Raw genomic sequence first — 12,407 nt, 5'->3', positions numbered from 1 at the left:
AAATACCAAATAAAGAACCATGCCTGAAGAACCTAATTTTGCAAAAGTATTGTGGTGGGGGAAAATCCCCAAGTGTACTGAATTTAAATATCTACAATGTGATACAGTAAAACTTGTCAGATTATTATGGAATGCCTTCTTACATGTGGCTTTTTTTTTTGTTTTGGTAAAATATGAACAAAGGCTTTTTAAAAAATGCCTGAGGGTTTGAGCTTTTAGATCACGGCATTTCCATGCCAGAAAAACACATCAGGTCATTTTACAAACACACTCTTACTGTACTCCCCCGTTCTCCCTTTACAGTCATAAGGAGGCCTAGGTGTCAGATGTTACCAACTCTGGCTATTATTATTATTATCTTTGACTTATAAGGTGCCACAAAGGGTCCGCAGCGCCGTACATTACAAATACAGAAAACAGAACCAAAACACAACATGATACAAAAAATATATACAAACACAGGTGACAGGGTAAAGCAAATCTGATTAAGTCTGGGACAGATAGTGAAAGGGATTGTAGAAATCAGCGAGAAGAAGGCCAAAGCTTAAGAAAACATGGAAAACAGGGCTAGCGAAGCTGGCCAAGAGGGTGAAGGAACAGTAGAAGGAGCACACAAGGAAAGAGGGCCCTGCTCATGAGAGCTAACATCCTAAAGGGAAGTGGGAGACATAAATAGGGTGGTACTAACTGGGGGAGAGAGCCAGGACAAGGAAGTTAGGATGAGGACTGATAAACTTGAATAAAGAAATAAGTCTTAAGGGCACGCTTGAAGCCTTTGAGAGTAGATGCTAACCTGATGGAACGTGGAAGATCGTTCTACAGCAGGGGAGCAGCCCGGGCAAAGTCCTGAAGACGAGAGTGAGAGGAGGTGATTAGTGAAGTAGTGAGGCGGCGGTCACAGGCAGAGTGTAGGGGGCGGGTAGGAGTGTAGGTAGAGGTGAGATTGGAGATGTAGGGAGGGGAAGATTGACTAAGAGCTTTAAAGGTGAGGGTGAGGAGTTTAAATTTAATTCTGTAGGGTATGGGGAGCCAATGTAGTGACTGTTGGAGGGAGACTGCAGAAACGGCTACGAACGTATGTGTACACTGTTGTGTATGAGCGTAAACAGTGCAAATTGCCGACTTATCTTCAGCCTCAATAATTTGAAGTTACCATAGTGACACCTAACTTTATATGTGGGTTTTTTTTGTTTTTGTTCTCTTGAAAAACTTAATAATAATAAAAAAGAAACCCAGTGGTTGGGAAATGTTGTTTCCGTCACACAAAGAAGTGCTTCAGAATTTTTGTGAAATACTTATCGTGCCAGGAAACAGTGATTTCCCCTAAAAGTTAGGGGTCACCAGGTCAGCCATTAGAAATTGTTGGGTCCAGTACAAATGAAACAGGCAGGGCCCCCCTCCTCCCAAAGTCCACATCACTCATCCCAAAATCCCCAGACATGGTCCTCATGCTTCAAAATTCCACCACATGCCACAGACCTCTGACAAGGAGGACGAGGACTTTTTTAATATTTAAATTATTTATTTAGACTATATTTTTCTTTTCATACTGGGGAAATAGATTGGTGTACAGTATCTGATTCTTGTATTCCCTGTCCATCTACCCTAATTTATCCAATACCTCATACAGAACCTGTTGGTGATAATCATGTGTTTTCATGACAACCCCAACGCAGAAGCAATATAGCTCATTTTAAATGGGCATGGTTACAGTTAGCATACTACTAATGGAAATATCATGGCCAAGGTCATCCTACGTTAGAACACAGATTGTGAACATGACCTCATCCTAAAGACCACAAACAGTTACTTATAAACCCCCACCCCCAATTCATTTACCTTAATGTTTCTCTGCCCCTGTTCTTCCTTTCCTGCCCTCTCCCTTCTTAACGTGATGCAGCTGCTCCTAGTCACCGATAGATTGTGACTGCGCCATGCGGTGATGAGCTCCCAGTCTATCAGTGTCTGGTAGCTGCTGCATTACAGGATAAAAGTAAAAAATAAATAAATAAAAAAGGGGTAGAGCAGACATGTCCCAGTGGGGCCACTACTAAGTGTGGGCCCCTGTCAGCTCTATCCACCCCTTATGGCGGCCCTAGATGTCCCTACAGGCTGTTTAGAATGCAGAACTTTTTGACTAAATTCAATTCACCCAATAAGCACTCAAACAGTGGAGCTACTAGAGCAGATAACATGGAGGTCACTCTGGTTTATGGAAGAAGACAAGAGCAGATAAGGGGGTCTCCAACAGGCCAGTGCCTTGAACTTCCTTGGTAGATGGTCTCCTCTAGCCTGAGCAATGGCAACCCGATTTTTGCAATATTGTTCCTTATGGGTTAATCGTATCAGTCAGGTGTTTGACAAAATATTAATTAGCAAATATTTTAATGCAGGACAATGCATACACAATATTCCAATACTACAATTACCATGTTTATCATGTTATTGGCTTTGTGTTCTCAGGAAAAAGTTACTACCAAAATCTGAAGACAAGAAAGAGTTCAGCATTAATGATTGTAATGTGATTTACAGCGATACTCAACTATACTGCAATGTAAGTGGATCTGACTATTATGTTTTGCTTTTTTCTCTTTTAGTTTGTTGGCTTAGCTAGAAATTGATAGTGTCGTCAAACCAATATAGAATTTCTACTGATTGTTTTGAGGATTTGATTTATAAATGTGCAGACTTTTCAGATTCAAGAACATATACTAAAAAAAATTAAACATCAAACCCCCAAATGCATCATGATGTAAAATGTAATAGTCTTCTGTTATATAGGTGATTGACTTTAATCAGGGGTTAATAATAACATAGATCAATTAAATCCTCATATTCCTAGCCTAGGAATAGTGCTCTAATGCAGGGCTAGGTTTACATGCAGGGCCGGTGTGATCTGTACATGCATGTATGTGTGCGACCTACTTCCTTGCCATTAATTTCCCACCACACTCTCTTGGAATTATCATCATCATCATCACCATTTATTTATATAGCGCCACTAATTCCGCAGCACTGTACAGAGAACTCACTCACATCAGTCCCTGTGCAATTGGAGCTTACAGTCTAAATTCCCTAACACACACACACAGACAGAGAGAGAGAGAGAGAGAGAGAGAGAGATAGAGAGACTAGGGTCAATTTGATAGCAGCCAATTAACCTACCAGTATGTTTTTTGGAGTGTGGGAGGAACCCGGAGCACCCGGAGGAAACCCACACAAACACCTCACAGATAAGGCCATGGTCAGTAATTTAACTCATGACCCCATCAGTGGCGCACGCAGGGGGGGGGGGGTTTCTGGGTCTCCAGAAACCCCCCCCCCTCCGCTAAAAAGTGCCCTACTGTAGTATACAGCAGCCGCGGCGCTGTCTAAGAAGCGGCTTCTTTGACAGCGCCGCGGCTGCTGTATACTACAGTGCTCTAGATTTTTATTTTTTTCCAGGGGCGGAGGAAACCCCCCCTGACAAATCCTCTGTGCGCCCCTGTCCATTGCTGTAAGGCAGAAGTGCTAACCACTTAGCAACCATGCTGCCCATTATAATTTGTTCTTCCCATATCACCCTCCACATCAATTCATTTCTCCACCACAACGTGTTTAAAGTTTTACCATTAAACACATTGCAGTTTTAAATTTGCCCGGCAAATTCGCCGAATATCAGCGATTTGCTAGAATCGCAGATTAATACATTTACCCCAGGTTGTAGCAAAATAACAAAACATACTACATAGATAACTTTTGTTTTGTGCTTGTAAAACAATCTTATTTATATGGACAAAGTCCACCTTCTTTAATGCGGTGTGAACAACTATTGATTTATTATCATTTTACAGGTTGACATTAATGGGCAGCCGTTGGCAACAGAAATCTTATGAGTGCCCGTGGCTTTGCAGTTCCAAATTCAACAGTATGGTACGATTCTAAATATATGTTGCCCCCAACTTTGTGTGTAGAGGAATGATGCGATTCTGTGTTAGTTCTGTAACCCCATTTTCACAGTTGTTGTTGCACAACTGGGCTCCGTCACTCTGTCTCTAAACACACTCTGCAACAGTGGTAACTTCTGGTCAGCTTGGATCCTTGACATCCCTGGGCGCTGTGGGTGGAAATATAGAAAAACTAATTTATAAATTAGTTTATAGTAAAATTAAGGTGACTGCTAATGGGGGTAATGTAGTCGCTTGTAGCGCCACAATTGTGCAGTGTAAATGGTGCCCCCATTATGAAATAATAAATGTTGCCCCTGTGTACTTATAAATTAATTTTGCCCCCATAAGTTCATTATAAAGTAATGCTGCCTCTGCTTATGTTATGAGTGGCGAGAAACCTGTAGCTCAATCAGAAGGCATTTTAAGAAACAGACTTTTTCTGGTGTTTTTTTCTGGTGATTTTGACTGCCCATCACCAGTGTTTTGAGATTTGATCCTCCAAACTGCTAGATAATACCTTCTGGTGGTTTGGAGGTGAAAATCATTAGTGATGTGCAGTGGTTTTTAAATCACCAATAAAAACAAACACCCCAGCTTGATACATTTCCCCCTTTGGACTTGAACTTGACTCGGACACTGCTCACCTCCCCAATAGCTTCTTGGGTCTTACTTAAAGATGGGTAATTAGACTTATCAATTTCAAAAATCTGTCTTTCATCAAGGACTGGCATACACACTCCTCCCAGAAGTATATAGAATCCCAATCCTGGAAATTAGGGATTAGCTGGATTCTCTTTTTTACTCGTTAAATCTTGCTAGTGACTTCAGATCCCCTCCAGAAAGGCGGTAGCCTAGTTAAGTCCTAATGGTCTCATCCCACTAACAGTACATAGCCTACCCTTAGTAAATATTATCTAACTTTTATAGACAGCATACATTTTCACATTTAATTTACGTTTCATTTAAGACAATGCAAAAATATGTAAAAGAAAACTAACATTCCGTAGTGCCAATTATTGTGTCAAAATAAACCATGCAGTAAAAATGGTGATATAACATAGAATAGAATATGGAGCATATAAATGCAAATCATAAAGATATTCTTATGCTATTATATAAGTAACTAACTGAAGTACCCGGCATTACCCGGGTTTACATTTTCAAGTTATTAAGTTATCAATGAGTTGGATGTAACTGTCAACATTTAAAAAATAATTAGCAGCTTTTCCTACACGGCCGTTAGGTGGCTGTCCAGTGTCATTTTTGTTTTTATATTAAATGTCATCCAAATCCTTCCAGTTGAAGGCCCCTGAACAGTCTCCCTGGGTCAAAGTCCTGCCCAGCGAACATCAATGGGAGGTCCGTCCAGGACCCTAACCCTCCTAAAACCTGTCCAGCATCCAACTGGACCACCTTGTGTTGGTTTCATCCCAATCGGTGCAGGGGTGTCCGAATGCAGGCTCAGAACAGGCTCCCTGGGTCAAAATTCTGCCAAACGTACATCAATGGGAGGTTCTACCGGGAACCTAATCCTAAAACCTGGACTGGATTCAACTGAACCACCTTGTGTTGGTTTCATCCCAATTGGTGCAAGGGTATCCAAATGTAGGCTCAGAACAGCCTCTCTGGGTCAAAATTCTGCCCAGCGTACACCAACTGGAGGTCTGACCGGGACTCAATCCACCCTAAAATCTGTCCAGGATCCAACTGGATCACCTGGTGTTGGTTTCATCTCAATCGGTGTCGGGGTGTCCGAATGCATAACCGGACAGACAAACAGACCAATGATTTTTTCATATAAGATATTCAGAAGTCAGCATTCATTTTGAAGATATTTTTCTATACAAGTGGAAGTGTTTACTTATTTAATGAGGTTGTTTTTAGACCAGCATAATAATGAATACTAATCCAAAAGGAAAAGGGTTGTGTTTCTCATGTCAACCAACTAGCAAATTTCCTAACTAGCATATTTCTAGTGCTATTTACACAATAATTGCTTGCAGTTACCCTTCTCCCTCGTACTATTCCAATTATACCAACTAGAGTCATTAGTTTACAGTATTGGGCAGTTTGTATTTACTAAACAATAAAAAAATTAAAGTATTTATGCACAATGCTGTAACATTGTGATGCATCTTTTTGTATTTTTTTTTTTAGATGACAGTATTTCTGCATTATGAAAAAAAAAAATTCAATGCACAGATTTTTTTTTCTCCATATCAAAAAATAGTAAATAATGGAAACAGTTATAATATAAAATAACGATGTGCAAACAATGATTCCACTTAATTCTTCATTATAATTCTTTGTATCCCTCTTAGGGAGCCCATACACTTCAGCAGCTTCAACAAAGATATCTGGAACCAACCCAGGAGGAAGGATCTCTGTACATGAACTATAAGGATGTCCAGTGTGTGATCATTAATTTCTCAAAGCTCCTGCAGAAGAGACTGGGACTGAGTATGCAGAGATCAAACACAAATAACTAAATCTATTTCATGCACAGGATTTATTTTCAAACTAGCTGAAGTACCTGGTGTTGCCCAGGTTTACATTTTGAAGTTATCAATCAATTGGATGTAACTGTCAACATATTAAAAATAATTAGTAGCTAAGATACAATCCACATCCATCCAGTGGAAGGCCCAGAACAGGCTCCACGGTCAAAATTCTGCCCATCGTACACAAACAAGAGGTCCAACTGGGACCCTAGCCCTCCTAAAACCTGGCCAGGTTCCAAATGGACCATGTCACATTGGTTTCATCCCAATCAGTGCAGGGGTGTCCGGATGCAGGCTCAGAACAAGCTCCCCGAGTCCAAGTTTTGCCCAGCGTACACCAACTAGAGATCCAACCGGGACCCCAAACACTCCATTAAACATTCAAGACCAATTACCACCCCTCTGCAAGTTTTCATTCAAATCCATTCAGTGGAAGGCCCAGAAAAGGCTCCCCGGGTCAAAGTTCTGCCCAGTGTACACAAACGGAAGGCCCTACCTGGATCCTAACCCCCCAAAAACCTGGCAAGGATCCACCAGGACCAACTCACGTTGGTTTCATCCCAATCTGTTCAGAGGTGTCCAAATGCATAACCGGACTGACAAACAACCAAACAAAACCAGCAAAAGATTATATCAGGTCCTAAGAATCGTAAGTATAAACAGCAATAATAGGATCTATAATAATCTGGACCGCAGCTCTCAACACAGGATTCTATACCTGTGAATAAACAAGCAAGATAAAATAGAAAGAGAGAGCTCTGTTTGCAAACTATCATTTTAATACATACCAAAGAGATTAAAATTATAAATAATAATATAGGTCACTGTATATACACAAAATCTAATGAATGATAAAATAGCTGTTCAAAAACAGCAATTATTTCCCATATACAGAACTTAATGCAGAACTCCTGTTATAGATCTCATGCAAAAGTGAAGTTTATAGATCTCTTAACTATATAGTCAACTATGGTCACCGGATCTAATAGAGATACAGTTCTATTCAAAACTCTCCTTTGCTGTTCCAAGAGAGTGTGCAAACTTCATAAAAGGCTCATTAGCATACGGAAAGTACCACAGCAAATGGATTCAGGCCAACAAATTGTATATGCAAAAGTACTTATTCATCTTGATACCAGATTTGGTTTCCAGAGAGATATTAAGGAGTATTCCATAATCATTTCAAATCAATAAGGTGACTTCGAACTATCAATAAAGGTCCAACCCCAGAATTATCATAACAGGTGTTTTCATAAATATACAGTGTCCCAATTAATCAAACTCCAATCATATAAATTTATCCCGACGCGTTTCTCCATCATATAAGACAGTTTCATCAGAGGAAATGAGTCTCTAATCATTAGCAAGCACTGTTTAAATGCCGAGCCGGCAGTCACCATATCCTGAGTCGGCTAACATGTGATTCCAGCCAGCCAATCCACATTGATTCTGATTGCTCTTGTCAATTTTTTGTGAGTTGTTGATCATCATCATTTATTTATATAGCGCCACTAATTCTGCAGCGCTGTACAGAGAACTCACTCACATCAGTCCCTGCCCCATTGGAGCTTACAGTCTAAATTCCCTACTATAGACACACTCACAGACAGACAGAGAGGGAGGCAGACAGACAGAGAGGGAGAGCTAGGGTCAATTTTGATAGCAGCCAAATAACCTACTAGTATGTTTTTGGAGTGTGGGAGGAAACCAGAGTACCCGGAGGAAACCCACGCAAACACAGAGAGAACATACAAACTCCACACAGATAAGGCCATGGTCGGGAATCAAACTCATGACCCCAGTGCTGTGAGGCAGAAGTGCTAACCACCAGGCCACTGTGCTGCCCGCTATTGATAAAGCTAGGCAGCCTGTTGTCATGGCGATTCTTATCAATGAAACATAATATTAGTCCGGTTCCAAAAGGGAGGATCTTGTGAATAACAAAGTAGTTTACCAACTCCTCAAATGTAGAAATAAACCAATAGATTCCTGTCACAGTCTGGGAAATTGTTTGATTTATTTCTAACTAATAATCATACCAAATAAAGACGTATTAACGCCACCAATTAGATACAGACAAATATTCTATTATATCAATAATACATATATTCGGTGGAGTAAACATAACATCAGAACAATTATACAGATGAATAACAAATGACATATACCAAGTTAATATACCAGCACTGTTGGACTTATTCTCATAAGTACAATAGTCACACTAGACTTTTATATCACTACATCGCATAGATAAATACTAATAATAACAATTAATATAAACGATTAATATAAAAGATTGGTATTAAAAATAAAAAATGAATCAAAATATCCAATCAATTAATTCAAAGGGGCATATTCAATTCGGGTTCCGGTCCGCGGTAACGCTCGTTACCACGGAAAGTGCTCTTTATTGCTGGTATTACGGTACCGCAATAACGCAGGTGTGTGGTGGGATAATTAACTACCATTTACCTGTATAGATAGATAAATATAAATGCAACGTAACAACTCAGATAAGTCAAAATGGACACATAGGTAGGCTGCTATTATAATCACATATTAGTATACCGTCGACACATCTATGTCGCTTATCTAGATGTAAAAAAATTGCGATTTAGTAGATCCAAAAAAATAATTCAGGAATCTGTTGACGAAATATCAAACATTTAGGTCGCATATCAATATATATAAAAAAAAGAGACCAGATAGATTGAGCGTTAACAAATAAGCCTTGAAGCCCAAATGTAAATAAATTAAAGATATAGCAATATAAGGCAAAAGGAAAAAAATCCAATCGTGACCACCCCATGAGATATCATAAATAGAGCAGCCTATACAATCCTACACATTAACTATAATTAATTAGTAATAATGAAATCACCAATGTGGTCAGATATTGTTGAGTTCAGTAGTATCATTGAGGCCTAGGGTTGCCAAAGTTTTCAGCCAATTGATCCAATATGTTTCCTGCAAAGGAGATTGAACGTGCCCCCCCCCCCCTCTTTTGGTAACATAAATTTGTTCATTGCTCTAATTTTAAGGCCTTCCATGGTACCATTTCTACAAGAATTGACATGCTGAGATAGACACTGGGCTAGATTTTCTAAGCTGCGGGTTTGAAAAAGTGGGGATGTTGCCTATAGCAACCAATCAGATTCTAGCTGTCATTTATTTAGTACCTTTTACAAAATGACAGTTAGAATCTGATTGGTTGCTATAGGCAACATCCCCACTTTCAAACCCGCAGCTTAATAAATCTATCCCCATGTGTTTTGAGATTCTTAAGGATATTCCACCTATGTTCTGTAAAGCATAAACCAAGAGATCTGATCATATGCCCGATGTACTGCAAGGTCTTAATGTACATGGTATGGCAAAAAAAATGTATATAAAAAAGCCTGCACCAGCTGAATAACCAAGAACATGCAAATAAACTAAAGCAAATAAATGATACAACAGTGCTAAAATGGATCGTTGTTTGAAAAAAAAAATATGGTTCTAGTCAACAGTGTGAACAAAAGTGATGAAGCCAGAGAGCACTTCACTGTGACTCCCTCATAAGGGTTAATACAGTAACATTTCAAACTGTAGTACATACCTTTATCATTGGCTTACTCTGGCAGACTGTGGACCATACTGACTAGAAAAGATAGGTCATGCTAATTGCATCTAAATATAAATAGGTAAATAGTGAGGAGTGCTCAATCACATCAATATCAAAATAATAATGAATAAAACCAGAAGGTGTCCAGTGTCCACATATCCAAATATTTAATTAAGTAACACAGGGAGCTACACTGTGGTGACTGAACAAGTAATTCCTACTCTACCTCCTGTCCTCTTGATCCTATTCCCTCGCAAATTGGTAGATCCCTGTCTTCTGTGCTCATTTCACCTCTAACTCAAATCTGTAATCTCTCACTCTCTACTGGCATCTTTCCATCACTATACAAGCATTCAGTGATTACTCCTATTCTAAAAAAACAAAACTCCGACCCAAACTCTCTCTCAAATTACCGTCCCATCTCTCAGCTCCCTTGCCCCTCCAAGCTTCTAGAGAGACTTGCCTACACTCGCCTCACACGCTTTCTTTCCGCAAACAACCTGTTGGATCCTCTTCAGTCTGGCTTTCGTTCTCAACACTCCACAGAGACTGCGCTGACCAAGGTTGTTAATGATCTGATCACTGCTAAGACTGAACGCCATTACTCTCTCCTAATTCTCCTTGATCTCTCGGCTGCATTTGACACCGTTGACCACTCTCTTCTCATACAAACGCTGCAATCCCTAGGTCTTCAAGACACAGTTCTATCCTGGTTCTCATCTTACCTCTCTAATCGCTCTTTCACTGTTAATTTCTCTGGAGCCACCTCTGCTCCGCTTCCCCTATCAGTTGGAGTACCACAAGGCTCGGTGCTAGGTCCTCTGCTGTTCTCTATCTATACCGCTTCTCTTGGAAATCTAATAAGTTCCTTTGGCTTTCAGTATCATCTCTATGCGGATGATACCCAAATCTATCTATCCTCTCCTGATATCTCGACATCTGTGTTGTCCCGTGTAACTGACTGTCTTTCTGCCATTTCATCTTGGATGTCCTCTCGTCAACTCAAACTTAATCTTTCTAAAACAGAGTTAATAATATTCCCACCCGCCAACAAGAGCATACCTGACATTTCTATCTCTGTTGATAACATGACCATAAATCCCACCCCACAAGCTCGCTGCCTAGGTGTAATCCTTGATTCACGCCTATCCTTTGTTCCCCACATTGACTCTATATCTAAATCATGTTACATACATCTAAAGAACATTTCCAGAATCCGCACATATCTCACACAAGACACTGCTAAAACCTTAATTCATGCACTAATCATCTCCCGCATTGACTATTGCAATTCCCTCCTTACTGGTCTTCCCAAAAACAGACTCAAACCCCTAAAATCTATTTTGCATGCTTCGGCAAGACTGATTTTCCTTGCAAATAGCTATTCCTCTGTTGAATCACTCTGTATGTCTCTACACTGGCTGCCTGTCTTCTACCGAATCCAATATAAAATACTTTTACTAACCTACAAGGCCATCAACAAAGCTGCACCAACATACATCTCCTCTCTTGTCTCAAAATATCTCCCAACTCGGCAACTCCGTTCTGCAAAAGATCTGCGTCTCTCATCCACCCTCATTACATCCTCCCATTCCCGGTTACAGGACTTTTTTCGGGCTGCACCCACTCTATGGAACTCTCTCCCTCGCACAATAAGACTCTCCTCTGTTCTACAAACTTTCAAGCGTTCTCTGAAAACCTACCTATTCAGACAAGCTTATAATATTCCTCAACCACCATCTTAACCTCACTACCTTTAGCCTGTTACACAATTTCACAGAACTACTACCCCCGGACCAACATTGTTGTGTGACAGGATCATTTAGCTTATGAGTCACCTTACCTTTGCAGTCTGGCTGGGCCAAGATGCAAAATGTATACTTAACCTCATGTGTCAATCTCCCATTGTCCCATAGATTGTAAGCTTGCGAGCAGGGCCTTCTCACCTCTTTGTCTGTTTTACCCAGTTTGTTTATTAGTTTATTACGTTTGTCCCCAATTGTAAAGCGCTACGGAATATGTTGGCGCTATATAAATAAATGATGATGATGATGATGATGATGAAGTAATATATTCAGAGGAGCATACTAGCTAAAAAAAATAGACATGTAAACATGTTAGAATAATGATAAATTAGATAGTACTTTGAAAACAATAAGGATTGAGTAGGTAGTTCCTGTTTTTTAGGACTAGGGGTTTAAGAGGTAATATTGTGAGGCAAGAAATAAGCGCTATTAATGTTAAAGACCGGGTGTAATACAAGATGATGTCATATGAATTATGCTGAGAGGAGATGTATAGGGTACAGCGATAGGATGTATTGAGGTATTGATACTGTCACATGCAGATGGAGGGGGACAGAACAAAAAGATG

At 39.9% G+C, this 12,407-nt stretch overlaps 1 protein-coding gene across 1 annotated transcript in view; it reads left to right on the top strand.

Moving 5' to 3' along the window:
- LOC142107744 (sialic acid-binding Ig-like lectin 14) overlaps window positions 1–3,884 on the top strand; it is a 32,145-nt gene extending 28,261 nt beyond the window's left edge. The window contains exons 8-9 of the mRNA XM_075191334.1: window positions 2,464–2,554; window positions 3,834–3,884. Coding sequence (XP_075047435.1) covers window positions 2,464–2,554; window positions 3,834–3,875 — 133 coding nt within the window. The 3' untranslated portion in view covers window positions 3,876–3,884. The remainder of the gene's footprint in view (window positions 1–2,463; window positions 2,555–3,833) is intronic.
- The last annotated feature ends 8,523 nt before the right edge of the window (window positions 3,885–12,407 follow it).

Source organism: Mixophyes fleayi, chromosome 11 (assembly GCF_038048845.1).
Source record: "Mixophyes fleayi isolate aMixFle1 chromosome 11, aMixFle1.hap1, whole genome shotgun sequence".
Lineage (NCBI taxonomy): Eukaryota > Metazoa > Chordata > Amphibia > Anura > Limnodynastidae > Mixophyes > Mixophyes fleayi.
The sequence above is the reverse complement of the archived record's forward strand: the minus strand, read 5'-3'. Positions and strand labels throughout refer to the sequence as shown.